We start from the raw sequence: 26,671 nt of genomic DNA, 5'->3' as shown, positions 1-26,671 counted from the left end.
GTGCAGTGTTGGCTCACTGGCGGGATCGGGCACGTGGAAACTCAAACACACCGGGGCTCATCTCGATCCAAGAGTCAGGGACGGTCGTTCCTAGTGTCTCCTCCTGCAGCGACGCCAGTAGGCCGGGTATGATGTCAGTGGGAGGCAGGAAAACAGACGGATTTCAAAGAGCCATCGCTGTGTGGAGAGAGGGGGGTGGCACTACATGACGTTATTACCACGTTGATTAAGCCGGTCACAGCATCAATGCTACAAATTCAGCACCCCTACAATATTCACATCTTGGTTACCTAGTGTAGTCAGATAAGACTAGGTGCTTTTTTCCATCATGTATAGAATGTAATGGCAAGTATGTTTTGGAGAATTGATTTGTTAGTAATTATAACTGCTGCTTGTTGCAGAATTTGTGGCAAACTGAAAAAAGCTAATGGAATTGCTGATATGGATGATTTAGCTGAAGAGACCTTTCATTCTTTGGAGGAAGAAGCACAGTACTGGAAAGATCTAGCAATGAAATATAAGAAATGGTATGTTCATTTTCTTTTCCTACATACAGATGGGTTTGACGCATGAGCTAGAAGGGTAACTGTGTATTTCTGTGTTAGTTCTGCGGATGCAAGTGAAGAGCTAAATGAGTTTCAAGAGGCTAGTCGAGAGTATGAAGCCGAGCTGGAAGCACAGCTTCTGCAGACTGAGAGCAGGAACAGAGATCTGCTCTCAGAAAATAACCGCTTGCGGATGGAACTTGAGTCAATGAAGGTAAGACCACTATTTGTTTCAAAGCCAAACTCTATGCTGATACGTGTGTGTGTGTGTTTGTGTTAGTGTGTGTGTGTGTGTATACATATGTACGGGTGAGTTTGTGTTTAAATAAATGCGCATCTTATTTTGCAGGTTACAAAAATAGTTTTTTTTTTTTTTTTTTTTTTTTTTTTAATTTTGGGAGCCTGCAATGCGTTGTACCCATGATCAGCAGATTGTGGATGCAATGCAGGGCTCTGGCAGACTGTGTGTGTGTGTTAGCTGTCTGGCCACGTTCTTTGCAGATTGTGACGGGGGGGGGGGGGTGAACTTATCCTTTGGAGATTTTTTATTTATTTTTCTCTTCTTTCCTTGATCTGTGTATTCCACATGCTTTAACTGTATATCTGTTCTGTGTTGTGTGGAGTGACAATGAAAATCCCAGGAATGTTGGGGAAAAAGTACTTTGAATATCAATTTTGGAATAAGATATTCTGTGGAGCGCTAAGCCAGATGCCCAATGCACAGCTTCAATACTTTCTGCGTGAACGCATTGTAGGGAAGAAATGGAACTTACAGCTAAAGTGAAGAAGGCACTGGACCTCAAAGCTGATTGAAGGATCTGGAACATAAAATCAATATGGTGTATTTATTCATAAAATCTAAAAATGCACATTTTGTAATGTTGGGGAAGAAGTACGTGCCTATATTTGCCACCACTTCAAATGCATGAAATTTGGATCGGCTGTAGAAAAGTATGGGGGGGGGGGCTGCGTGATTGGCCGTGGAGCAAGATGGCTGCTTGACCCATGAGCTCTGCTCAGCCTTGGGACAAAGAGCAACCCTTTACCTAACACGGCAACCTTTTCCCCCCTCTCTCCGCATCAGTAGAGAGACGGATCATTGGGTGGGGGAGCCCAGTGGTATGTTTAGGAAGAAAAACCGCTGCCTCTACAATTCACACTGCCTCACCGACTTCTACACAGACAGGCATGCAGTGCAGCCAAAATGGTGTTGGAGCAGCCTTTCCTCCTTCACCTGCGCCAGCAGAAACATTGCCACAGAACCCCCATGCTTAACTGAACAGCACTGAGCCGATCCACCACCTCACCAAAGCGCACTATCTGACAGAGGTACAAAGTCCCGTTGTATAAGAAACCAGACTGGGATGCCCCTGATCATTTCCAGAGCGAAGGCACGCCGGAATCTCTGGCTGCACACCTTGTCAGTGACCAGCTTGCCTCACAGCAAACCCTAAAACTCGTGCTATTGTCTTTACAAAATGACCTTCGCAAGGAGCTCCGCTCATCTTTATGCTTCCTTCACTCCAGAGTGCAACAGGTAGAAGAACGTACAGATGCGCTTGAGGCATACCACCAGGACTCTGAAGAAAGAAATATGATTTCTCTTCCGTCCTCCCAACAGTCGCCGCCCATTCACACAGTCTTCACTTATGGGGTACTGACTTCATCTCCACAGGAGTTTCTAGGCATAAGACTTGTAAAAGAACAATAAATCTACATAGTCACACCCATGGGGGCTGTCCTACTAGTCCAATACCCCCCTGCAATAGCCATCCCAATTCAGTTTGTCTTCTGCCTAGCTTAGTAGTGGATAGGCTTCCCTGTGCTGGGGCTACAGCCTCAGCCTTCCTCTTTTTTTTTTTTTTTTCTTTATGATTTATTTTCTGAAAAATGTCATTTTTCTTTACGTTGCTAGCTGTTTGTTTTGTCAGCGCTAGTTAGTTAGATCTTTGGATGAAGACGGCGTTGCGGAGCTGGGAATCGGACTGACCATCCTGGTTTATCCAGGACAGTGGGTCAGATGGAATGCCAGTCCTCTATCGAGCGTTTTGCGGGCTATGTGTTCGCCATGGCCTCATAAACGACCCATCCCTGTCCATCAGGGATGCAGCCAGGTGAGTTGGCTAGCTCACTGGACACAGCATAGGTTCGTCCGTGCATCCTAGTGTCCTGCGTTTTTGGCTGGCGGCACTCCCCTGCCATCTGAGGGCGGGCGGTTTCCCGCTTGATCTGAGGCACCCCACGCCATCGGTACAGGTAAGTACATTCTATGTGGGGCCTCTGTCTGGGGTCGGCAGTCCATGGGTGTCTGCAGTGTCCCCTGTGTGTGCGTTTTTTGGGCTCCATGTTCCGGTCCCGGCGGGGGCGCTTTCCCTCACAGCAGCGCTGTGTGGGGTTTTTGGGGGTCCCTCTCCTACATGTCACTTAGGGTGCTTGGGGATGCAGACACATGCGACCGCTGCGTGGTAAAACACAGCCGGTCCGCCATTTTTAATGTGGGCAGCGTGTCTGGCTTCACTGTGGGCGCTTTTGCAGCCTATGTAGTGTATTTTCGCGCCTTGCGACGCCATCTTTGTGTGTGTGGCAATGCGATCGTTCCGAGCACATGTCGGCGTCCATCTTGCCGAAGCCTCCCATTAGTTTACTTAGGCATCCATTTTCCCTTAGCCTGCAGCCTGGTTCAGCCTCCAGCGGTGACATCACTTCCTCCTTTCTCACAGGAGAGTCCGAAGGAGCTGGTAACACTTTGTTGGGTTCTATCCTGCTGTTCTTTTTCCTGCCTTGCCTTGTGTGCTTTTCCTGGTCAGTTTTATCCCTGCGGGGGCTCTGTGTGTCAGTCTTATAGCGGTGTGCTGGGGAGGGGTCCCCAGCGCACATAAAGGGCCAGGTTCAAGAAGAAAAAAAAAAAAACACTTTTCTTTTCTAATATGGAATCCCAGGACAGCAAATTCCCGCCAGCTTTGGTGGGGGATTCAGGGTCCACTGCATCCTCTAACCAGACTGATTTGGCTGCTATTGTGGCAACTTTGGTGTCAAAAATGGATGTGCTGATGTCTGAACGTGCTGCTAAGAAAAGGCCTAGGATTTCCTTTTCTGATTCTGAATGTGACATGGTTGCTGTAGGTAGCGTGGCTCTTTCAGGATCTCACTCTTCTCAGGACCCGCAAGAGTCTTAGGGGGAGGCGGAGGTCGCAGGGGTGGATGAATCTCCCCCTGGGTCGCCCGAGGAACGCGCAGCTATGGATGAGTTGATCCTAGCAGTGAAGGATACACTACATTTGGAGGATGAGCCCACTCCTGCGGGCGTTGTCCTCTTTTGGAACACACAGGACCCGCAAGACCGCGCAGGTTTTTCCTTGCCCCGCAGAATTTCACCGTAAGGTGACTGAGCTATGGCGTAATCTGAAGCACACCTTCGTGGTGCCTAAGAAGTTACAACTTCTCTACCCTTTTGCGGCTGCTACGGCTGCGCGCTGGTGTGCCACCTCAAGTGGATCACACGGTGGCCAGGTTGAACAAGTCTATCCTGTTACCCACTGAGGACTCCCCGGTGTTTAGGGATCCTACTGATCGGAGACTGGAGTCTCTTGCCCGCCATGCCTACACGGTGGCAGGTTCCATGCTCAAGCCTATTTTTTGCCTCTGTAATGGTGGCTCAGGCTGTGGCGGATTGGACCAAGGTGCTCAAACGCACCCTCGTGGCCGACTCTGCCCCTCCCACTACAGTGGAAATGGTGGAGCAGATTCATCGTGGGGTCATGTATTTGTGTGATGCGGCTCTGAATGAGGCCCCATTGGCGATACGCCTGTCCAGTGTCGCTGTGGTTAACCGTCGATTAATCTGGTTAAAATGCTGGTCGGCTGACCAAAAGTCCAGGAAGACTGTGGCTGACATCCCCCTATGCGGGGTCTCTCCTTTATGGGGAATCCTTGAACGAATTGGTTAAAGGTGTCACTGGGGGTAATAGCACTCTGCTCCCCCAGAATCCCAAGGGCAAGTTTTTCCGCGGTAAGCGGGGCCCGTCCTTTAAACCTACTCAAGGGTCCTTTCGTGCCTTCAGGGCGCAGAACAAGGGAAAACCATTCAAGGGCCAAGGTAGCCAGAAGAAGCCCTGGTTTGGCAAACAAAAATCTGGCCAGACCGGTGCGGCGGTTCAGTCCGCCTCTGCCTGAAGGGGTGCCCTCACCCATTGGGTGATGTTAGCACGGTTTCCTACAACCTTGGCTGCTCCGAATCACGGACAGGTGGGTTCAGTAAATCCTTCGGTCAGGGTACAAGATCGAATTTCTTTCATGGCCGGCAAACAGATTCTTTCCCTCAAATCTTCATTTGACCCCAGGGCGGTTACAGGACCTGCATCAGGCAGTGCAGGATCTTCTCGCTCAGGGGGTGATTGTCCCGGTGCCTCATCGGGACAGGTTTTGGGGTTATTACTCGAATCTGTTCACTGTGCCCAGAAAGGAGGGCAAAGTGCGTCCGATTCTGGACTTGAAAGCGCTAAACCGCTTTTTGCGCGTTAAAAAATTCCACATGGAGTCACTCCGTTCAGTGGTGGCCTCCCTGAATCCGGGAGAGTTCCTGGCTTCCATAGACCTGAAGGATGCGTATCAGCACATCCCCATTTTCGAGGGTCATCAGAGGTACCTCTGATATGCTATCGCGGAGGATCATTACCAGTTTGTGGCGTTACATTTCGGTCTCGCTTCGGCTCCAAGGGTCTTTACCAAAGTCTTGGCGCCTGTTGCGGGCTCAGGGCATCGTGGTCTTGGGATCTTAGGATATCTGGAATATCTCCTGTTAAGATCGAGTGCCAGTCAGGACTTGCTGCGCGATCTGTCCACTACGGTCCAGACGCTTTAGGAGTTCGGTTGGACGATCAAAGTTCAGAAGTCGACCTTGTCGCCTTCGGTTCATCTCCAGTATCTGGGAATGGTTCTGGACTCTGCTCAAGCGAGGGTGTACTTGCCGGAGGACAAGCTCCGGACTCTGCAGAACGAGCTCAGGTCCCTCAGGGACAACGACGACTCATCACTCAGGACCTGTATGCGGTCCCTGGGGCTGATGGTGTCAGCCTTTGAGGCGATACCATTTGCCCAGTTTCACACGAGGGCTCTCCAGGCGGAGATCCTCGCCAGGTGGGACAGACTACCTCAGTCTTTGAACCTTAGTGTCTCTGAGCCACCAGACCAGAACGGATCTCTTGTGGTGGCTTCAGTCCCCGGCGGTGTCGGATGGAAAATCCTTCCGGCCAATTCTGTGGACGGTAGTAACCACGGATGCCAGCCTGTCGGGCTGGGGTGGCGTCCTGGGCAACCTGTCTGCCCAGGGCACCTGGTCCAAGGAGGAGTCTTCCCTTCCGATAAACGTTTGGAATTGAGAGCGATCAGGCTGTGCCTGCTCCATTGGTCGGATCGCCTTCAGGGCCGTCCTGTTTGGGGGCAGACGGACAATGCCACTGCGGTGGCTTGCATCAACCACCAAGGGGGCACCAGGAGTGGTTATCCGCTGACATCCGCAATCCTATAGACATTCATTATGTCCGTAAATCACCCGCAAACGGGATGGGGTTATTTACGGACATACGGAACGTCCGTGTGAAAAAGCCCTTAGTCTTTTGTTTACCCTTTGCTCAGCAGAATGTATTTTGGGGTGTATTTGCTATGTACATGCTATGTGTTAGAAATATGAAGGGCCTTCAAAAATGCAATAGGTTGTCACGAAATTAAATTTATAATTTATGCTCTTAGAACCTCTGAAGGTGACTACTTGGATGTTGGGCCTCTGTATATGGCCAGGCTGTGTAAAAGTCTAACATGTGGCATCGCCATACTCGAGAGGAGTAGCAGAAATTTTGTTTTGAGGTGACATTTTTGCTATTTACATACTATGTGATAGAAATATCATAAATTTACATGTTTGTGTAAAATTTGTTTTATTTTCTTTCCACTTTTTCCACAAATTTGTGGGGAAGAAAATTTTAACATGTTCAAAAGACACTCATAATGCCTCAGAGAATATGTTGGGGAGGTTATTTTATTGGTGTTTTCATTGTTCTGCTGCTCCAGGGCCTTCAAAAGTGTTGTAGGTAGGAATAAAATTAGATATGTAAATATTCCAAAGTTGCTCAGCTTTTCTGCATTTCCGTCGGCCATCTTGGTTGTGAGCAATTTTTCTTGCACTTACAATGGCTTTCTAGTCGGTGGCAGAATATGGTATGAGACTAGCGTCCACTGTAATGGATGATATGCAACTATAGAATTGGGACCCATGTGTATTCGAGAAAACTTCTTTGAAATAGCTGTCCACTCTAGTGACCACTATGCGTGAAATGATTCATTTGTATGGACTAGTTGTTTTGTAGCAACTAGATGGTGCAATATTGCACATTGTCTTCTCAACGCTGCACGTGCTGTTTATATTATGGGCTTTTACTTGTAATCCACTTTATACTATTAGGTAGTGCAGTATAACAACGTTTTTTACATCACTGTGGGCAGATTTCCTGTCATAGAATTGTATATAAACTAAGCGGTGAGAAGTCATTGCTTTCTTCTGGGTTTGTGACTTTGCCATGCACGCATGGTTCCAAATTGCAATGAGAGATGCATAGTTCCTTTTTGGAAGGTGTGATGCCGATTATTTTTTTTTTTTTTTGATGTGTTTTTTTAATAAAGCACCACCCGCAATTTCACACTATGCTAGCCTGGTGCTCTTTCTCTTCATTTTTTGGGGACCCTAAACAGTAGAACATCTTCCATGGAGGCCTGCTGGAGGATCCTGGATGACACGTGAGGTTTTACTCGCACTTTCTGACTTCTCTGCACAGGGAGATTCACACTAATTCTAGTAAGCAGATATACATGTGGGGTTGAAAGGACAGTTTTTTTCCTTTTTGCTTGGACATCTGATTTGGCATCCACAAATGATTTCTTGTGCTGCTATATCCCATAATCTTAAGTCATGTTTGGTGTGTGACTTTTTTCAGTTCGGTGTATGAACTTTCTTTTTATTTATGATATGAATTTTCCACTTTTTAGGTTTATGTAAATCACCATTTGCACATTTTGTTTTATGGTTTCATTAAACCTGAACTTATGTGGTTATCAATTCATTTTAGTCCGAGCGGAATCCCACAGAGTAACATCCTACTGTAGTACACCTAAAAAGTTTATAGACATTTACCATAAATGGAGATGGAATTATTATTCATGTTTAGCATATCCATCATCATAGTATTCTATTAATTATATAGGAAAAATGTCCTGTAGTACATTTACTGCAGTAACACTTTACTTGTGTTTTTAAACCAATGTAATTATTTTTGGTGTGAAAGGCTTTTGTTAAGAATGCTTAACTGGCTCGTGGTGTTAATGTCTATGTAACATGTATTATGAGACAGTGGAGAGGCTAACAGAAATGCCATGTTATTGTGAAGTGGCAGCTGGTACCACTGTCCTTCTTGCATTCTAAACAATATCCTTTTGTTAGGGGAAACTGTTGCATACCCAAGTAATTCTGTACTAAACAATATTATTATTAGGCTTGTATATCTTCTTCAGACCCCAGATATGATGATCATTATTGTACTAACCAAGCCTTGTGTTTTGCAACATATTCAAAAAGTAAATATTTCTTGAGAATGTAACGCTTAACCGCTTCTGGACGGGAAGATTTTACCCCCTAATGACCAGGCCATGGCACTGAGTTACCTTAACTCAAAATTGCGCAGGTGTGCGATGCTGTACCCAAAAAAAGTGTCCTTTCCCCACAAATAAAGCTTTTCTTTTTGTGATATTTTATCACCCCTGCGGCTTATTTTTCGTGGTAAATTCTTGTGGCACAATTTTGAGAAAAAAAAAAAAAAGAGATGATCGCATCTACAAACAATGCAATATTTTAATGGAATGTATTTGTTTTTACCAGCAATGGCAGCAATCCTGCTTTTTTTTTTTTTTTTGTTTCTTCTTTTTAATTGCGGCAAAGAGATCGGACATCTGACCATTTTTGGGGACTACTGACACAAATACTACAGGGTGCTTACTAACTGGAGAGGTTGCACTGTTTGGGGGAAGACCGAGAACCGGGTTCCTCCTTAAAAAACACAAGCTCTCCATCTTGTCCCCTTGCAAAACTCTGCCTCTCCTGGGGATGATTGCGGGTGGCTAGCGGACATCTGGTCCACCGGACCCGTTGATTGACATCCCCGCTTGCCAATCACGGCGTGATCGTGCCTCCGGCGGCACGATGGCACCATCTAGTGGCTATTGAACATAACGTTCAGGTTTGTCATTTCATGCAGGAGCGTTTCTTTGCCACAGTATATACATGGCAGCTGGTCAGCAAGTGGTTACGATTTATGGGAGTCAGTTTTTTTTCCCCATTTATGCTTACCTAGATGCAGCATCGGTCCGATGCTATCCCGGCGCCTCTACACTGATAACCTAGCGATCGAGCATCGTTGATCGCTTGGTTTTGACAACCCCCGGAGCTTTGCTCCCTCCTCGCTCATTTGAGCGCTGGGCTATGGAGGGGTGGAGAACGCCCATCTCAGGCTCATAGCGGCTCGCTGAGTCGGGTGTCGGTCCAGGCACCTGGCGGATCCCGACTCCCATGGTTGTGATGACGCGGTGCCTGGACAGACTTTTGTGACATCAGCAGAGAGCAGACTTCAGCCCACTCTCTGCTGAAAACTGGTCACAGGAGTGCAGAACAAACTGCACTCCTGTGATCCGTAGATGTACAGCCAAAAAAGCTTTGGGTGTACATCTCCCTTTTTTTTTTTTTTTTTTTTTTTTTTTTTTTTTTTAAAGTGAACCTAGAAAAACAAATATGAAGTGTAACCTTTTAATATACATACATCTCCTCTGGCAGAAACTCTTTCTACAGCCTGTATCCCCCAAAGTAGTTTGCATAATACAAAACACGGATAAGGGTCTAGTATAGTCTTTGAAAAGGGGACCCCGCATTTTTTTTCCCCCGTCCGTTTTGGCGTGGAGTTCCCCTCTGAAGATCCTCGGAGCACAAGTCTGATCATCATGATCGGACTTTGATGCGACTTCCATTCAAATCAAAGACAACCATTGATTTTAAATTGGAGGCAAAAAAAATGCTGCTAAAAGCTAACGCTTTAACGCCAATGGAAAAAGCTACTAAAAGCACATTTTTTTTATAGCTGCTTTTTCCTGGTGTTGGTAGTGGCTTTGCAGCTCGTTTTTGTGTCAGTATAGTAACAGTGCATATTTTTTAGCACTTATTACTGTAGTAATGTCACTGGTCTCCCCAAAAGTGTCAGATGTTCGATCAGTCCGCCGCAATGTCACAGTCCTGCTAAGAATCGCCGATTGCCGCCATTACTAGTAAATAGAAATTAATCTTTGCCCTAGTTTTGTAGATGCGGTAACTTTTGTGCAGACCAATCAATATACACTAATTGGGATTTTTTTTTTTTTTTTTTAAACCAAAAATATATGTATGAGAAATACATATTGGCCTAAAATGATGTTGTGGTGTGTTTTTTTTTTTTTTTTTTTTTTTTTTTTTTTTTTTTTTTTGCAGAATTGGCGTTCTTTGTTTATAGCACAAAAAAAACAAAAAAAAAACCGCAAGGGTGAGCAAATACTACCAAAAAGTTCTATTTATGGGTGGAAAAAGACAAAGACATCAAATTTATTTGGGTACAGCATCGTACAGCCGCACAATTGTCAAAGTATCGCAGTGCCCTATCGCAAAAAATGGTCTGGTCATTAAGGGGGTAAACTTCAGTCCAGAAGTGGTTAAAGTGGTTCTCAAGGCAGAAGTTTTTTTTATCTTAATGCATTAGGATAAAACTCTTATGTGCAGCAGCCCCCCCTAATACTTATCTGCGCCCCATCTCGATCCACCGATGTTGCACGAGAGCCTCTGCTGTCTGGGACTCTAGCTCCTGATTGGCGCTCCTGCTGTTGTCTACTAAACTTAGTGAGCCAATGAGGAGAGGGGGTGGGGCAGAGCTGCAGCTCCATGTCTGAATAGACAGAGCAGTAGCTTGGCTCGGGTGCCCCCATAGCAAGCTGCTTGCTGTGGTGGCACGCAACAGGAGGGAGGGGCCAGAAAGGAACACAAGATGAGGAGGATCTGGGCTGCTCTGTGCAAAACCACTGCACAGAGCAGGTAAGTAGAACGTGTTTGTTATTTAAAAAAAAAAAATAATAATACAAGACTTATACAACCACTTGCCGACCAGCCCCTGTAGTTTTACTGCAGCAGGTTGGCTCTATTATGTGAAACGATGTACCTGTACGTCGCTTTGTGTAATAGACAGTAGGGGGGGGGCGAGCGTGCTGATTGGCCAGAGGGGGAGCCAATCAGCAGGCTTGTCCGCCGACTATAGGAAATTGACAGAACAACAATTGCATAAACAATGCAGACCACCATTCTGTCACAGATGAACATAGGGATCCTGTGGACTGCGAGTCCATCCTCCACACAGTTGGAACTCCCTAGGAGCACACAACCCTTTGATTGCCCCTTCTGTTAACCACTTCCCTGCCAGTGTCATTAGGACAGTAACAGTGCAGATTTTTAGCACTGATTACTTTTTGGGGACCACTGACACGAATACAGTAAGGTCACTGGTCCCCTCAAAAGTGTCAGGTGTCCAATCTGTCCTCTGCAATGTCGCAGTCCCGTTAAAGATCGCTGCCATTACTAGTAATGTAGACGCACCAACTTTTGCGGAAACCAATGAATATACACCTATTGGGACTTTTTTGGTTAAAAAAAAAAAAAAATGTAGAATACATATTGGCCTAAAATGATAACATATATATTTTATTTTTTTTATTTTCAGATTTGTTGCTCTTTTTTATAGTGCAAAAAATAAAAACCGCAGAGGTGATTAAATGCCTCCAAAAGAAAGCTCTATTTGTGGGGAAAAAAGACATCAATTTTGTTTGAGTACAGCCTTGCATGACCGCAATTATCAGTTAACCACTTGCCGACCGCCGCAAGTACATATGCGGTCAGCCCCTCACAGGCAAAGTGACGTATGGGTACGTCACTAGCCTGTGAGGCTCTGGTGAGCCAGCGCGCGCCGCCGGAGGCGCGCTCCCGCTCGGTCACGGACCCCCCCATGCGTGTGCCCGGCGGACCCGATCGTCTGTGACAGCGGGAGAAAGGCAGGCGGCTGATGTAAAACAAGCCGCCTGTCCTTCTCCCCTGTGTAGAAACAGTGATCATACGGTTCTACTATGTAGGACCGTTTATCACTGTTCCTACACCTCAAGCCACAGCCAATCACAGTAAGAATCACGCCCCTAGGGACACACACCACCCCTCCCTCTCAATCAAAGTTAACCCCTTCACTACCAGTGTAATTTTACAGTAACAGTGTATATGTATAGCACTGATTACTGTATTAATGTCACTGGTAACCCCAAAAATGTCAGTCAAGGGTCCGATCTGTCTGCCGTAATGTCACAGTCCCGCAAAAACAAACCGCAGATCGCCGCCATTACGCGCTAAAAAAAACAGCAACAAAAATGACAAAAATCTTTCCCTTAGTTAAATTTTGAAAAATATTGCTAGAGATTTAGAACAATGGAAAGCACCACATCCCTATAATAAATGGTAACTACAATAGAGGGGGCAAAGTGGGACTTTATAGGTGCAAATGATGGAGAAAAATCTGGATTCTCAAAAATTACACATTTTATTAAACATACAGAATTAGGACAAGACAGTACATTAATTTAAAATGTTAAAAGCAAAAAAAATGCACTCGATAATATCAACTCTACATGTTTCGCCATCTTCATAATAGCTTCTTCAGGAGTTTTGACAGATATTTTTCGAGAGTGAACTTTTCCAAATTGCAAAAGAGAGAACATGAACAATAGGACAAATATACTTTTTATAGGGCATATAACAATAGTCCTAAATTGAATGCCCAAATAGATTTCGTAATTCTAGTACTAATATCAAAATGTACCTTAGGAAGACCTGAGCCCTTTCTTTTGCCGAAAGTGAAGGCAACGAAGGTGCTGAAGCCGGGGTGAATAGAGAGGAGAGGACTGAGACATCTGACCTCTTAAAGTTGACCCATAGAGAAGATGATAGCCAAGCCGAATATAACACGTATTGAGAATAAGACTGCAATATAGGAATACATTTCAGACGATATAGATTGCATGACCTCCTCTTAGGGAGTAGATATCAAATTACTTAGCTTTAAATATATTTACCAATTTGAATGAGGAGTGAAAATACTTCAGGGGGCACCCCAATATCAAAAACGGGGAGGGAAAACTATCCCATAAAAATCCCAAGAAGGAGGTATCCCTTTAAGATAACAAGGAGAGGTATTATAAATACATCCTAAATTGAGGGAAGACTGACAGACATGTTGATAGTTTGTCCAATTATGAAGAAATGACTATTTACCCTGATGATACAATGTTGAAGACATCGAAATTGCCATGCACAATTGCGTATAGAAGGCCGCCCATTCGCAGAAATTCTCCCAATGGTGCGTTCCAATAAGGGGGGCTGCACAAGAGAAAAGGGGCACAAGGCAGTTTAGTTAGCATATCGAAGCCCAAAGAGATGGAAAGGAGAGTCAAAGAAAGAAAGTTCCATTACCGCATAAGTCTTCAAATGGATGTGTTGTTCCCCGGTGGTCTAGTGGAATACTGACCATGTTGCGCCGGCATTTATACATCCTCTCCACTCCCTCGGCGTCTGACGTCACCGAGGGAGTGAGGGCAAGGCGCGCCCAGTTGTCCAATCGGAGCCGGACAGGAAGTGCATCATAAAGACGCGACAGCATCACATGGTAAGGCCCAGAAACCGGAAGTCGGGGATGACAACATCCGGTCCGGCCGCCATGTAAGCAGAGGAAGTAACTAGATCGAGTCAAGCAGTCTGAGATGAGCTGACATACAATAAAGCAATGCCGAAGTTAGAATTTCAACGACAATGATGCCTGAATATTATCAAGTATTAAGGGAGACTTTATAGGAACTCAGTCACATACAAAAGTCAACCCGATTTATTTATCTCTATATTTAAGATAAAGAGTATTTGCTCATCTACCAAGAAGGGAATTCAAAGAAGGGGAATATCAAAAGGCTCCAATGGGGGACCGACTGGGAATCCAAGGTGGTGTTTCTACTAACCAGGTCGGACCAAGTTGCCTGGAAAATAATGTAGGGCACCGCGGGTGCCCATATGGGCAACAAAAGCAGAGGCAGAAAAGGGGGCTCAGTCCAGAGTTCCTCTCAATGGGATGGAAATAGTCACCTAATCGGCTCACCACCCATAGTCATTTTCACTTATCGGCAAGGGTCAGGAGTCATCAAAAAAGTTGTACCAGAGAAAATCCCTTGTTCAATCATGAGTAGTTAAACTACATCTGAAAAATACAATGCAGATAGTTTTATATCCAAAAGGTACATATTATCACTGCATAAAGCAAAGAAAAAAGGGGATTTGTAACAGAAGTACAAAATCCAATCTGTTAGTTTTCAACCAAAATTTGGATTAGACTAACAATGAATATATTGACATTATCCTAGCCAAGAAAGGGTTTGAAACTAATGGATTCATTTATACCAGGATACTGAATGTAGAGCCTGCAAGGGGATAGCAGAGAGGAGCAGCCTGAGGAGAGGAGAGCTGCCAGTGTGGAGCAGCATTGGGCTAGTGGGCGGGGCTTGTGTGTGATCCCAGAGCAGTGCTGCAGCGGGCCGTGTACAGGGCAGCACCTGAGGACAGCTGCATGACTATAGCAAAGTCCGGAGTCTCGGAGTCATCTGTTTACTTCTGGCTTATCACACACTGGATGTGAAGACTGTAATAGGAGATTTTGGAGCTCTTGTGGAGATACATTGCGATCATGACCCCCTATAATTAAGGGGTCAACTTCTTTTGGTAAGAAGTATTTTATCCGAGCACTGGGTGTATGGTGATTGGTGAAGGCATTTCACATCAAGTCCAATTGTATTTGCTGCTGGAACTTAAAGTTTGCACCGAGCACTTTTCAAGGACTATGTTTATTATTTTTATTATTGCTATATTCATTGGAATATTCACCTTTAAATAATTGGTTCATATGTTTATGTTATTTATGCATTAGCACTTTATTGTGAGTATACTGCTGAGCGCAATAACCCACATTCACTATCACAGGATACTGAATGGCTGATAGATTAAATATCCACTTAGTTTCACGTTGCAATAGATTTTTATCTACAGTTCCACCTCGTTCACTCAGTGGAATGTGTTCCAAAGCAAAGAAAGTCATCATTTTATCATTAAAACCATGGTACAGGCCCATATGGCGGCTAATGGGACTTTCGAACTTTTTGTTCTTGACAAGTTTGACATAGTCACGAATTCTATTAAAGAAAGGTCTTTTAGTTTTGCCTATATAGAAGGCTTTACAACTACAGTACATTATATATACGACTCCAACAGTTTGACAATTTGCATAAAAGTTGGGTCTATATAATTTTCCGTTAGGGAGAATAATTTCACTCAAATTGGGCAAATATCTGCATAAGTTGCATCTTCTGCAAGAATATGTGCCCGTCATTGACCTTTTACATTTGCTTGAGGGGGTATAATGACTATGGACCAATTGGTCCCTTAATGATCGGGACCTTTTAAAAGTTATCTGAGGACGGTCTCCAATGTGTTTGGATACCTTTTCATCAGCCTCCAAGAGGTACCAAAACTTTTTTAGGATTGATCGTACCTGGTCATGTTGGCCAGAGTACCGTGTAATTAAACGTACCCCATCAGCGTTAGTTGTTGTTTTTTTGTTTTTCTTTTTGCCAAAGATCAAATCAGTCCTGTTCCATTTTTTTGCTCTATGATAAGATCTTTTAAGACAAGCCCTACTATAACCTCTACATAGAAGTCGTCTCTGTAAATTTTTTGCCCCTCTCTCAATCTTCTGATTTTGTACAATTACGCCGCAATCTTAAATATTGGCTATATAGTATACTCGATACCAAAGGCTGGGGGTGGGAGCTATCTGCCCTCAAAATAGTATTGCCTGCAGTGGTTTTCCAAAAAAGGGTGGAACCCAAGACTCCATCCTCATCCACATAGATTGTAATATCCAAAAAGTCCAAGGATTGTTGGTTATATGCATAGGTAAATTTGAGATTAAAGTCATTGGTTTTCAATACCTCAAGAAATCTCAATAACATAGTCAAAGAACCTGTCCAAATCATAAAAATGTCATCAATAAATCTTCTCCACAGGAGCACACAGGAGAGAAATGACTCAAGATCGTCCCTGGAGAAGAGATCACGTTCCCATCCCCCCAGGTGCAGGTTGGCATAAGAGGGGGCACACTTGGTCCCCATAGCCACCCCCTGCACCTGGAGGTAATGGGAGCTGTTAAACAAAAAAACATTATTGGACAAGATAAATCTAAGGAGTGAGATAATTAAAGAGGAAGTAAACCCTCCTCAGGAAGTTGTACCTATAGGTAAGCCTATAATAAGGCTTACCTATAGGTACTGTAAATATCTCCTAAACATGTACGGTTTAGGAGATATTTACCTTTAATGCAGCCAGTGACGTCACTGGCGCATGCGCTCTGAAGGAACGGCTGATCGTGCCGTTCCTTCAGAGCCCCGTGCCGTGACCGTCTGCTCCCGCGCGCACGGCGGGGGCTCGTTCTAAGGTAAGAGAGCGGCACGGCGGGGGCTCGTTCTAAGGTAAGTATTTCATAATGAGCTAGTATGCGATGCATACTAGCTCATTATGTCTTTCTCTTGCAGGTTGTAAAAAAAAAAAAAAAAATGTTTGAACGAGTTTACAACCTCTTTAAGGCATTATATTCTGATGAGGAACCACCTCTCTCGGATAAGAAGCCCTCTACAACTCTGACCCCCCAATGGTGCGGGATGGAGTTGTAGAGGGCCTCCACATCAATACCCACCAGCCATGCATTTTTTGGAACCTGAATGCCATCTATGGCTTTAATCAAGTCACTAGTATCTCTAATATAAGAGGGTAAAGCCAATACGTGGGGACGTAAATAGTCCTCCACTAATTGGCTAGCTCGCTCAGTTAGGCATCCATTGCCAGAGACTATCGGTCTACCCGGGGTTTTTTTAGGTTTTTGTGAACCTTTGGTAGGGCATACATAGTGGGTGTTTTTGGATCTTTAATGTTCAAAAACTCCCATGTTTTCTTGTTTATCAAGGCTCTAGAATAGGCCTCAGAGATGAGTTGGCGATATTGGATGACTATTCTTGCTAGGAAACTTTCAGAGATTTTTCTATACCAATCTTTGTTGTTTAGAATATCTAAAACCATAGCCTCATATCCCGTTGTGTCCATTACGACGTTCCCACCCTTATCTGAGGGTTTAATAGTGAGGGAGGGGTTTTTCTGAAGCGATTGAATGGCCTTAATCTGACTATCATTCAGATTGGAGGAATTCAAGTCTTTCCACCTAGTTTTTTGGATCTCCCTAATCACTTGTTGGGTGAAAGCCCAAATGTTAGGGTTTGATTGCAGTAAAGGGAAAAAATTGCGATTTAGATTTATAGGTGGATGGAGGTGGAAAAATAGCATCCACTTCAAGGCCCTTTGAAGTGGCCAACGGTTTAGTTGGCTCATCGGTAAAAGGCCAGCCTGACGATTCTCCTTCTTCCCAGAGCTCCATCAAGTCACTGAGTGCCTGCATTTCTGCCAAGGAAAGTTCATGGTCCTGTGCAGGCCGACAATGAGATTGACTGAGCTGATCTGAAGAATGATCATTTTTGTCATAGATTACTTTAAACATCAATCTGCGAGCAAACGGATGAACATCCTTAATTAGCTCGAAGGTATCAATCTTTTGAGTAGGACAGTAAGTTAGACCAAGAGATAGAACATGTATTTGTTCTTCATTGAGTTTTTTACTTGATAGATTTATGACTCTCAAAGCGTCAGAATCCAAGTTCTGAGGCTCAAGAGATGGTTGCTAACTGTTGACTCTTTGGGGGCTGAAAAATAGGTGCCGTGCGAACATCATTATTCACCACCATGTTGTGACTCATTTTAGAGGAATGTGTGGTGTTGGGACTTGGAGTGACTACAGGGTTTTCAATAACTGAATCCCCAAAATTTTGTGAAAATTGGGAAGGGGATTGGGGAGGTAATTGGTGATGTTCAGGAGGGAGTAGGGGAGTGCGTTTTGAAGACATATTAGGATTTCTTTTGCTCTCTATTTTACGTTTATGTGAGCCATTAGGGTTAGTGTAGTGTTGGGACTTAGCATACGAGGATGAAGTGGATGATTGAGACGACATGTCTGAATCACTAACCTCATTTGTGTGCGTTTGTGAATGAAAAGAGCCTGAATGAAAGTTTTTTGTTGTTCGTTTGTTATTTCTTTCTCTAGTCCAGTGATAAGCTTCATCTTGTTGATATGCTTGCTTATCTCTGGCAAACTTTTTTTTTTTTCTTTTATTTTTATCAAATTGCCTACAAATGATTCTAATTGTTTTTGCATTTTAATTTCTCTCTGGGAAAAGGAGGGATCATTCAGTAAGAATGTGCTATCAAGATATAATTGCTTAATGTCATTGTTCACATTATCCAAATCTTCATCATCATCTTCTCTATGGGTCAACTTTAAGAGGTCAGATGTCTCAGTCCTCTCTATTCACCCCAGCTTCAGCACCTTCGTTGCCTTCACTTTCGGCAAAAGAAAGGGCTCAGGTCTTCCTAAGGTACATTTTGATATTAGTACTAGAATTATGAAATCTATTTGGGCATTCAATTTAGGACTATTGTTATATGCCCTATAAAAAGTATATTTGTCCTATTGTTCATGTTCTTTCTTTTTCAATGTGGAAAAGTTCACTCTCGAAAAATATCTGTCAAAACTCCTGAAGAAGCTATTATGAAGATGGCGAAACATGTAGAGTTGATATTATCGAGTGCATTTTTTTGCTTTTAACATTTTAAATTAATGTACTGTCTTGTACTAATTCTGTATGTTTAATAAAATGTGTAATATTTGAGAATCCAGATTTTTCTCCATTTGCACCTATAAAGTCCCACTTTGCCCCCTCTATTGTACTTTCCCTTAGTTAGTAAACGCAATAACTTTTGCGCAAACCAATCAAAATACGCTTTTTGGGGTTTTTATTATTTTACCAAAAATATGTAGCATAAAACAAATTGGCCTAAAATGTTAAATTTTAATTTTTAAATTTTTTTTTTGGGAATTTCATATAAAAAAAAATGTGAAAAATATTGTTGTTTTTGCAAAATTGACGCTTTTTTTTTTTGTTTATAGCGCATGATCAAAAAATCGCACAGGGGATCAAATACCACCAAAAGAAAGCTCTGTTTGTGGGAAAAAAAGGATGTCAAATTAGTTTAGGTACAGCGTCGCACGACCGCGCAATTGTCCGTTAAAGTCACGCAGTGCCGAATTGCAAACTACCCCCTGGTCAGGAAGGAGGTAAAATCTTCCGGGGCTTAAGTGGTTAAAGTAATGCAGTGCTTAAAATGGGGGGGGGGGGGGGTTATGGTGCGCTTCAAAAGTGAATTAAACTTCAAAAAAATGATTTAATTCTTAAAATATAGTTGATTTATTTATTAGTGCTGTGCTTGTGAGGAATGGGGTGTTTATTTTTGGTAAATACGCATCCTTATAACCTTAAATATATAATAGTGCTTCAATAGGTCTTGTGATCAAATAAATCGTGGAATTAACAATTTTTCAATCTCTAAAGTGCTGGGTGCTATAATTCATCTATAAATACAAATAATGCAAAAAAAAGTCCTTAAAATCCTTAAAAAACAAATAGTGATTTAAATGTCCGTTCTTCCAAATCACCATAAGAAAAATAATCAAGTGTGTGACTTCAATCGCCAACTTAAACCACAAGGTGCTTCCGTGCAATTAAAGTGCTGTGACTTTCTCCTCCACCAGGTGTCACTTCTAGGTGCTCTAAACTCTCACCTCAGTAATATACATAAATCGCCTGTGTATATATATATTTTTTTTTCCCCCGATTTGGTGCTTCACGGCTCCCGGGTCCTGTCTGAAGGATCTTATCCGTGGTCCCGAAATGCCTCTAGGGGTCCGTATTGGGGTACTTTTTACTATGGATTCCTTAACTGCTGCCACGACCTCAGGGGCTCATCAAATAAAGAGGGCCATCATGGTGCAGTATTAAAACCAATTTATTTCGCATAAAAAAACAAATTCACTTACATTCGGTCCGCTTGTTTCAGGCGTGTAAACAAACGAATCGCAAACTACCCCCTGGTCAGGAAGGGGGTAAAATCTTCCGCGGCTTAAGTGGTTAAAGTAATGCAGTGCTGTATTGCAAAAAATGGCCTGGTCCTTTAAAACATTCTGATGCTTATGGGCATTAAAGTAATATAATAAAAGTAATATAAACCACTTAAGTGTTGCTTTCTTAATGGGAAGTTCTTAAAGGGGAAGTGGTGTAGAGGAAATTATCTACTTTGAGGTGTGGCTAGCTTGTGGTGTTATAGCAGGCGGTTTTGTGAATTCTAAAAGATGGATTTGTATACTTTTGTTGTTGACTTTTAGCGTTGGTCCAACACAAGTTTGCTGAAACATGAAGCTTTGCCACTGGCAATAATGCTCAATTCCTCCGCTCCTGCCAGGTGTGGTCAGTATTGCTGCCTGGCTTGATGCTTTTGCCCACACGGAAGCAAACCATGTTACCACAAGATTGTTGTGTACAAACAGGAAATGGCAGGAGCTGTTCTGTCCTAGTTCTTTATTTCCCAGTGAATTCTGGGATATAGAAACATCTAATGCCTCGGTCAGTGCCCAGTTAACACTTTTTTTTTTTTTTTTTTTTAATGCTTCACTAACATACCATAGATGCTGTTAAAGCGCAGTTACAGATAGTTAAGTGTTCTTGCATGGCAAGACCACTTACTGTTCTCTTGCATATATATTCTTATTACAGCCAAATTTACCACCCTAACTCCTCCCACAGTTTTTACACTACATAGACAGTGTAGCAGGATTTCCAGGCATTGGGCCTGATGTGGCATTGGGCCTGATGTGGGTCTGCCATGGTTACCGTAAACGCCAGCAGCCCCTTTGACTCAAATCTCACACTTGGGTATTCAGCTTAAAGACCAGTCCGGCATCTTTGGTTTGTTTTTGTTTATTTTATATTGGGGATGGGAGAAGGTAATGAGTGGGATCCTCCTCTGGCTCAACTAGGTACAAATGGGACACTTTGAAGAAAATTGCCTTTCAGCGCTGTCTGGATGCCGACAAACGCTTTCTGGTGCTTGAAAAACACTGACTTGCTGAACTGTACTTGAACTTGACTTCTAACAATCTGGTTAGCTCAAAAGTCCCGAACACTGCTCCCTCCAGTCCTTCCTGACTGAGGTAGCTTCTGTAAACTGTTTCTGCTGCTGCAACTCTCAACACTACACGTAAGTGTACACTTTAACACTTCAGGACTCAATCGCTGGCACCCCCTCTGTACTTCAGGGTCCTCTCACTAGGCACCCTCTACACTTCAGGGTCCTCTCACTAGGCACCCTCTACACTTCAGGGTCCTCTCACTAGGCACCCTCTACACTTCAGGGTCCTCTCACTAGGCACCCTCTACACTTCAGGGTCCTCTCACTAGGCACCCTCTACACTTCAGGGTCCTCTCACTAGGCACCCTCTCTACACTTCAGGGTCCACTCACTGGCACACCCTCTTTGCTCTTCAGGGTCAACACTGGCACCTCCGTTACACTTGCTCCTGGATCCATATAACCTTCACGGAGTGGTCCCCTCTCTCTAGGCAGACCCTCAAGAGGAGTTTGCAGTACTCACGAACTGGGAATGCTTTCCTGAAACTGGACCCCTCTCAGCTCCGCTGTTCCTCTGCACTGGATCCTCTGCAGCTCAGCCTTCTGTCCCCTCTCACTAGGCAAGCCGCCTTGGACACCCGATTCCTCTGACGGGAGGAGAGACAACTGCACTCTCCCTCCTGGGACTCTGCTTCCCACCAAAGACCTGCGTCATGTGCTCCCCTCAAACTTATACCCACTCCCAGAATGCTGTGTGGCAGAATCTGCCTTTCTGGGGTAGATACAGGCCTGAGTGTGCCATTGACTGGATTTCCTCCACTGCCCAATGAGGACCCTCTCATGGAGCACAGTGTGGAGACTCCATAATAAACCGAAAATGTGCGGATTGTTCCCAATTTGTGTGATATTACTTTGTGGAACATTTCGCTGAATGGTTTACGAAATATCGGCGTTTTTGTGGCAAAATTGGTCCATAGGAATGCATGGCGGAATCTTCAAAACTAGAGTGGCAGCTGACAAAAGCTAGAGTGTGAGCTGAAAAATCAGGACATGATTTCTAAACTGCCACCACTCCCTCATTTTCAAGCCCACCTACACAAATCTTATATCAAAATGTTCAGCTATCCCTGCTGCCACTAAAAATATCCACGGCTAAGCCATAGTCTTGATAGTTTTCACAATATGACTGATGGAGTAAAGAATGCTTTACACAATTTCCCCAGAAATTGTAGCTTTTCTAGTTACTGTTGAAATCAATGGAGGAAGCTGACAAATTTCGATGCCTCAGGAAAGGGCCATGCTTAAAGTGGAACTTTACCCATAACAACTTGATAAAAAAAAAAAAAAAAAAAAAAAAAGTTCTTTAGCAAGAAACATACGTTTCACATTGATAATTTATACTAACAAAATGTTTGTTGTAAATTGCCTCCAGCATTTTCACTTTCCTTGCTGAAGGATGCCATTTTGCTGAAGCCCAGAGCCCCTGAGCAGTAGTAAATCCTAAAGTGGAACAAAAACCTATCGATTTTTTTAAGGGTTTCAAAAAAGTTACATTCCTGGAATGCTGGGATTGCTAACTGTCACGCTTGCTTGTTTTCTCAACCAAACTGTCAAGCCATCAAATGGATGGGGTCAAAACTTATCACATGTGCAGCAGCATGGCAGTTGCAGCTCAAACAGAGACAACTTTCTTGGCTGTAAAGGATTGGAGAGTTTCATTCTGCTTTAAAGCGGAGTTCCACCCAAAAGTGGAACTTCCGCTTTAGTTATTCTTACCCCCTGACATGCCACATTTGGCATGTCATTTTTTTTGGGGGGGGGGGGAGCGGGTACCTAGTTTTGACAGGTACCCGCTCCCACTTCCGCTCGGAGCGCCGCGGCGCCCTGAACGGAAGTTCTCCTCTCCCCCTCCCTCCCTGCAATCTTCTGGGACATGTCGGAGGTCCCAGAACCAGAAGATTGCCGGCCAATCAAGACGCGCAGCGCGACTCGCGCATGCGCAGTGGGTACCCGGCTGTGAAGCCGCAAACTGTCACAGCCGGGTGCCCACAGCAGTGATGCCGAGGGAGAGGATTGAGGCTTCGGGCGGCCGCATCGCTGGACCGTTGGACAGCTGAGTGAAATGGCTGGAACTCAGATTTAAGGCTGTCAGCAGATCAGCCTCTACAAATTTGTCAGTGCCTAAAAATGTCTAAAATTGGAGAGCAACTGAGCATGTGCAGAGCAGGGTGAGACAGTGTATTATTGGATTTTAAACAGTTTGGACCTTTTTTTTATTTTTATTTTTTACATATCTATACCTGCAAAAAAGGGCCAGCCTGAAGTGATCTAGCAGATCTTCATTTTCTGGCTAAAGTTCAATTCTTGTGTGATTAGTACTGTCTACATTAGCACATGTGTGATCGAGCCCTTAACAAGAGAAGCATAGAATTCTAAAAAACAAAAATAAACGATCATACTTTCCTAGATGGCTGCAGCTGTCCCCCACCACCTCCAAGAACAAAGTGCTCAAACATCGCTGACCGCTCAGCTCTGTCAGTTACTGTCTCACTGGAGTGCTGGGTGTGTAGGGGATGGGAACACGTGCTTTCTGAGCCAGCTGCCGGTTCAGACTTCTGGATGGATCCCAACCATATTTTCGGGAGCTTTTCAGAGGCTTTACTGGGTCTGTGATGTCAGCTGACAGCAGGCTTTAGCCCACTGTTGGCTGAAAACAGATCACAGGATTGGAGAACGAACTGCACTCCTGTGATCCATAGCTTTTTGCTTTCTTTTCTTTTCTTTTTTTGTTAAACACAGCTGTTGGGTGATCACAGTAGCAATAAGTCAAAATGCTGCCATCTGCATTAATATTTTTGAAAAATATCTTAGAGAGGCCCTCATAGGACATGAAATAGAGTTGCACTATTTCTGTGAAAAGAATCTTCCAGGCACCTGGGTTCCAGCCTCAGAAATTAAAGTGGTTTTAAACCCACTTTAATGACTTTTACCTATAGGTAAGCCTATATTAAGGCTTGCCTATAGGTGCTGACAAGATCTCCTAAACTTGCACCATTTAGGAGATACTTGCAGTGCATGCGCTCTGAAGATACAGCCGCCCGTGCCGTTTCTTCAGAGCCCTGTGCCCTGACTGGCGGCTCCCGTGCGCATGCGTGGGAGTGACGTTACATTAAAGCAGAGTTCCGGCCACCAGAAAAAAAATTTCAATGAAAATACCCCCGGGACAGTCAGGGCTAGTACATTCCACAATGGATAGCCTCTGATCTGTCTTGGTTCGCACTTACCTTTTTAGAAGAAATACTTACTTTGAAAATTTCTTCTCCAGCGCTGCCATCTCAGGTGTGGGCAGCTGAAGCCAGCGTGATCCTCTTCTGCGTCCTTCCGTCCTCTTCGGTCTCACGATGCACTGCGCCGGCCCCGCCGTCACTTCCGGGGCTGCAGCATCATCCCTGCACAGCTTCTGGGCATGCCCAGAAGCTGTTTAGCAAGGTATGACTGCGCCTGCCCCGGAACTGACGTCAGGCCGGTGCAGGCGCATTGATTCCTGGGAGCGATGACGTTCAGCTCCCAGGAATCATTTCAAAGCGGAAGTGACGGCGCGGGCAGTGGCCGCCGAGGGAGGAAGTGGAAGAAAGGGGAGTATATTTTTCTGCAATTACAAGGTAAGTAAAAAAAAAAAAAAAATCGTAATTGTCCATTTCTGTTTCAGGTGACCTAGAAGCAAGCAGATAGCCCAAAATTGACTATGTCGATTTTGGGGCCAAAACTCAGCTTTAAGAGTTTACTTCCTCTTTAAGAGCAGCTGTAGCCATGAGGCAAGGACTAAGCAATGGCAGATTTTCTGCTGTTCGGCTGTATCTGCATGTTTGGCAGTTAGGGACAGATGATTGTCCCTGGATGCAATCTGTGTCCAAGACTGATCATCTCTCCTTAAGTAACCACTGGATGTGTGGTTACATGGGGACTGCAGCGGAGCTTGTCATTTGTATTGTTTTAAGCTGGAGTAAACCCATCCATTCAACAGTTTTTCAAATTGTTACATTTCCAGCACGTGCCAGGAATTTAAGGGTCACATTGGTTGTGCTCTCAACCAAACTGTCAAACCATCCAATGGCTGGTGTCCTAACTGATAACATGTGCAGCATCATGGCAGTTGTAGATTAAACAGAGGCCAAGATGGCAGCTTCCTTGGCTGAAAACGATAAGAGTGTTTGTTTATTTTAACTTTAAAGGCTTTCCAGCTTGCAGCTGGTTGTATACAACTTTGAATCAAGCCACAGGACTTGGCAGATTCATGCAGCTGGAAACCACTGACTGCCGTATTTTCAAATCTGAAGTCTCATTTAGGACACAAGTCTGTTTAAAGTACATTTTACCTTTTTTAGCACAATTGTCCTTTTTAATAAATCCACCTCAGTACCCCGAGAGTCCAACTGGTAAAATACCCAATATCAATTTTAAATCAGTGGTTCTCAACTCCTGTCCTCAGGACCCATTAACAGGCCAGGTTTGCAAGATGACTGAAATACATTGCAGGTGATATAATTTGCTGCTCAGCGATTGCAGAATTCTAGTCTGCATCTCCCTAAGGGAATACTTTAAAATCTGGCCTGTTAGCAGGTCCTGAGAACCACTGCTTTAAATTGTTCATTTGGGCCAGCTTGGCCCAAATAAACTATATCCATTAGACAGTGATGTGGCTGCAGGGTGTGCTGTACCAGATGAGCCTGGACCTGTCCTTTACCTACTAAGCCTTTTTAGGAAGCCTGATGATCCAAAAGGAAGGCTTAAAGAGTTACTAAACCATAACAGTAAAATAATTCTGTACATGTAGTAAAGTATGCTGGTTATACTCGCTGTGGAACCTAAGGGGTTAATCCTGCTCCTTGTGGGAAAAAGGCTGATTCTGTCTTCTCTGATCCTCCCCTCTTCCACTGTCCATAATCCATCTCCTGATAGAACAGAGGGCAGGGGGCAAGCTGCACATGCTCACTTTGGTGTGTATTGATGGAGGTTTTTTTTTTTTTTTCTGTGAGGGTGCATGTGGTCAGCACAGGGCCAATTAGCACTGTTCAGACAAAGTCAAGAGTCATGCAGTCTCATAGGACAGTCAGAGGAGAATTGAAAATGCCTCCTACAAGCTTTAGCCATTGCGCGGCTGGACACTGATAGAAGTCACTAAAATGCTTTATACTGCTGATGAGAAAAGGCATTTGGCAGTTGATATTTACTAAAATAATTGCATTTCCATGTACTGTGGGAGGCAAGTGTGTGTGTGTGTGTGTGATTTCCTGAGGAAGGTCTCTGAAAGTGTTTAGAAAGTAAAGAACCCTTTACACAATTTAAGGTTAAACCTTCTTTTCTTCTGACCCTAAATTGTGGCCACATGTTCACTTCTGGGACCTTTTTTGAGTCCACTTTTAATCTGTTACTGAGATTATTTGTATCATGTATTCCTATACCCACTTAGGGCTGGTTCACACCGGTGTGATGCGGGAAACCCTATGAATTTTGTGCGGGTACTCGCATTGCACCTGAATCGCCAGCGGTTCACACTGCCCTCTGTGAACCTCTACAAGTGTCAATAAAAAGTTAACGACACCCCCAGATCGGTTCATAGATCGCTGTGCAATCTGTGAATTTGGACAGGAATTGGATTGCATGGTTGTGAACATCCATGTGATCCGATTCTGGTACAGACAAAAAAGGGTCCTGCACGAGTTTGGCCCAAATGTGATGTGAATTCAGCCATACAGTTTTTATGGCTGAATTTGCATCGCACAGACATCACATGTTTGCACAGCAATGCGGTGGCATCGTAC

General features: G+C 44.1%; 1 protein-coding gene across 2 annotated transcripts in view; it reads left to right on the top strand.

The window, feature by feature from the left end:
• The window catches only part of NDE1 (nudE neurodevelopment protein 1), a 126,157-nt gene that overhangs the window by 32,507 nt on the left and 66,979 nt on the right, over window positions 1–26,671 (top strand). For both annotated transcript variants that reach the window (XM_082260192.1, XM_082260193.1), the window contains exons 2-3: window positions 402–527; window positions 606–759. In XM_082260192.1, the coding sequence (XP_082116318.1) occupies window positions 442–527; window positions 606–759 (240 nt within the window). In that variant the 5' untranslated portion in view covers window positions 402–441. The remainder of the gene's footprint in view (window positions 1–401; window positions 528–605; window positions 760–26,671) is intronic.

The sequence above is a fragment of the Pelophylax lessonae genome (assembly GCF_965119305.1).
Source record: "Pelophylax lessonae genome assembly, chromosome: 6".
Classification (NCBI taxonomy): Eukaryota; Metazoa; Chordata; class Amphibia; order Anura; family Ranidae; genus Pelophylax; species Pelophylax lessonae.
This window is presented reverse-complemented; position numbering and strand designations above follow the sequence as displayed.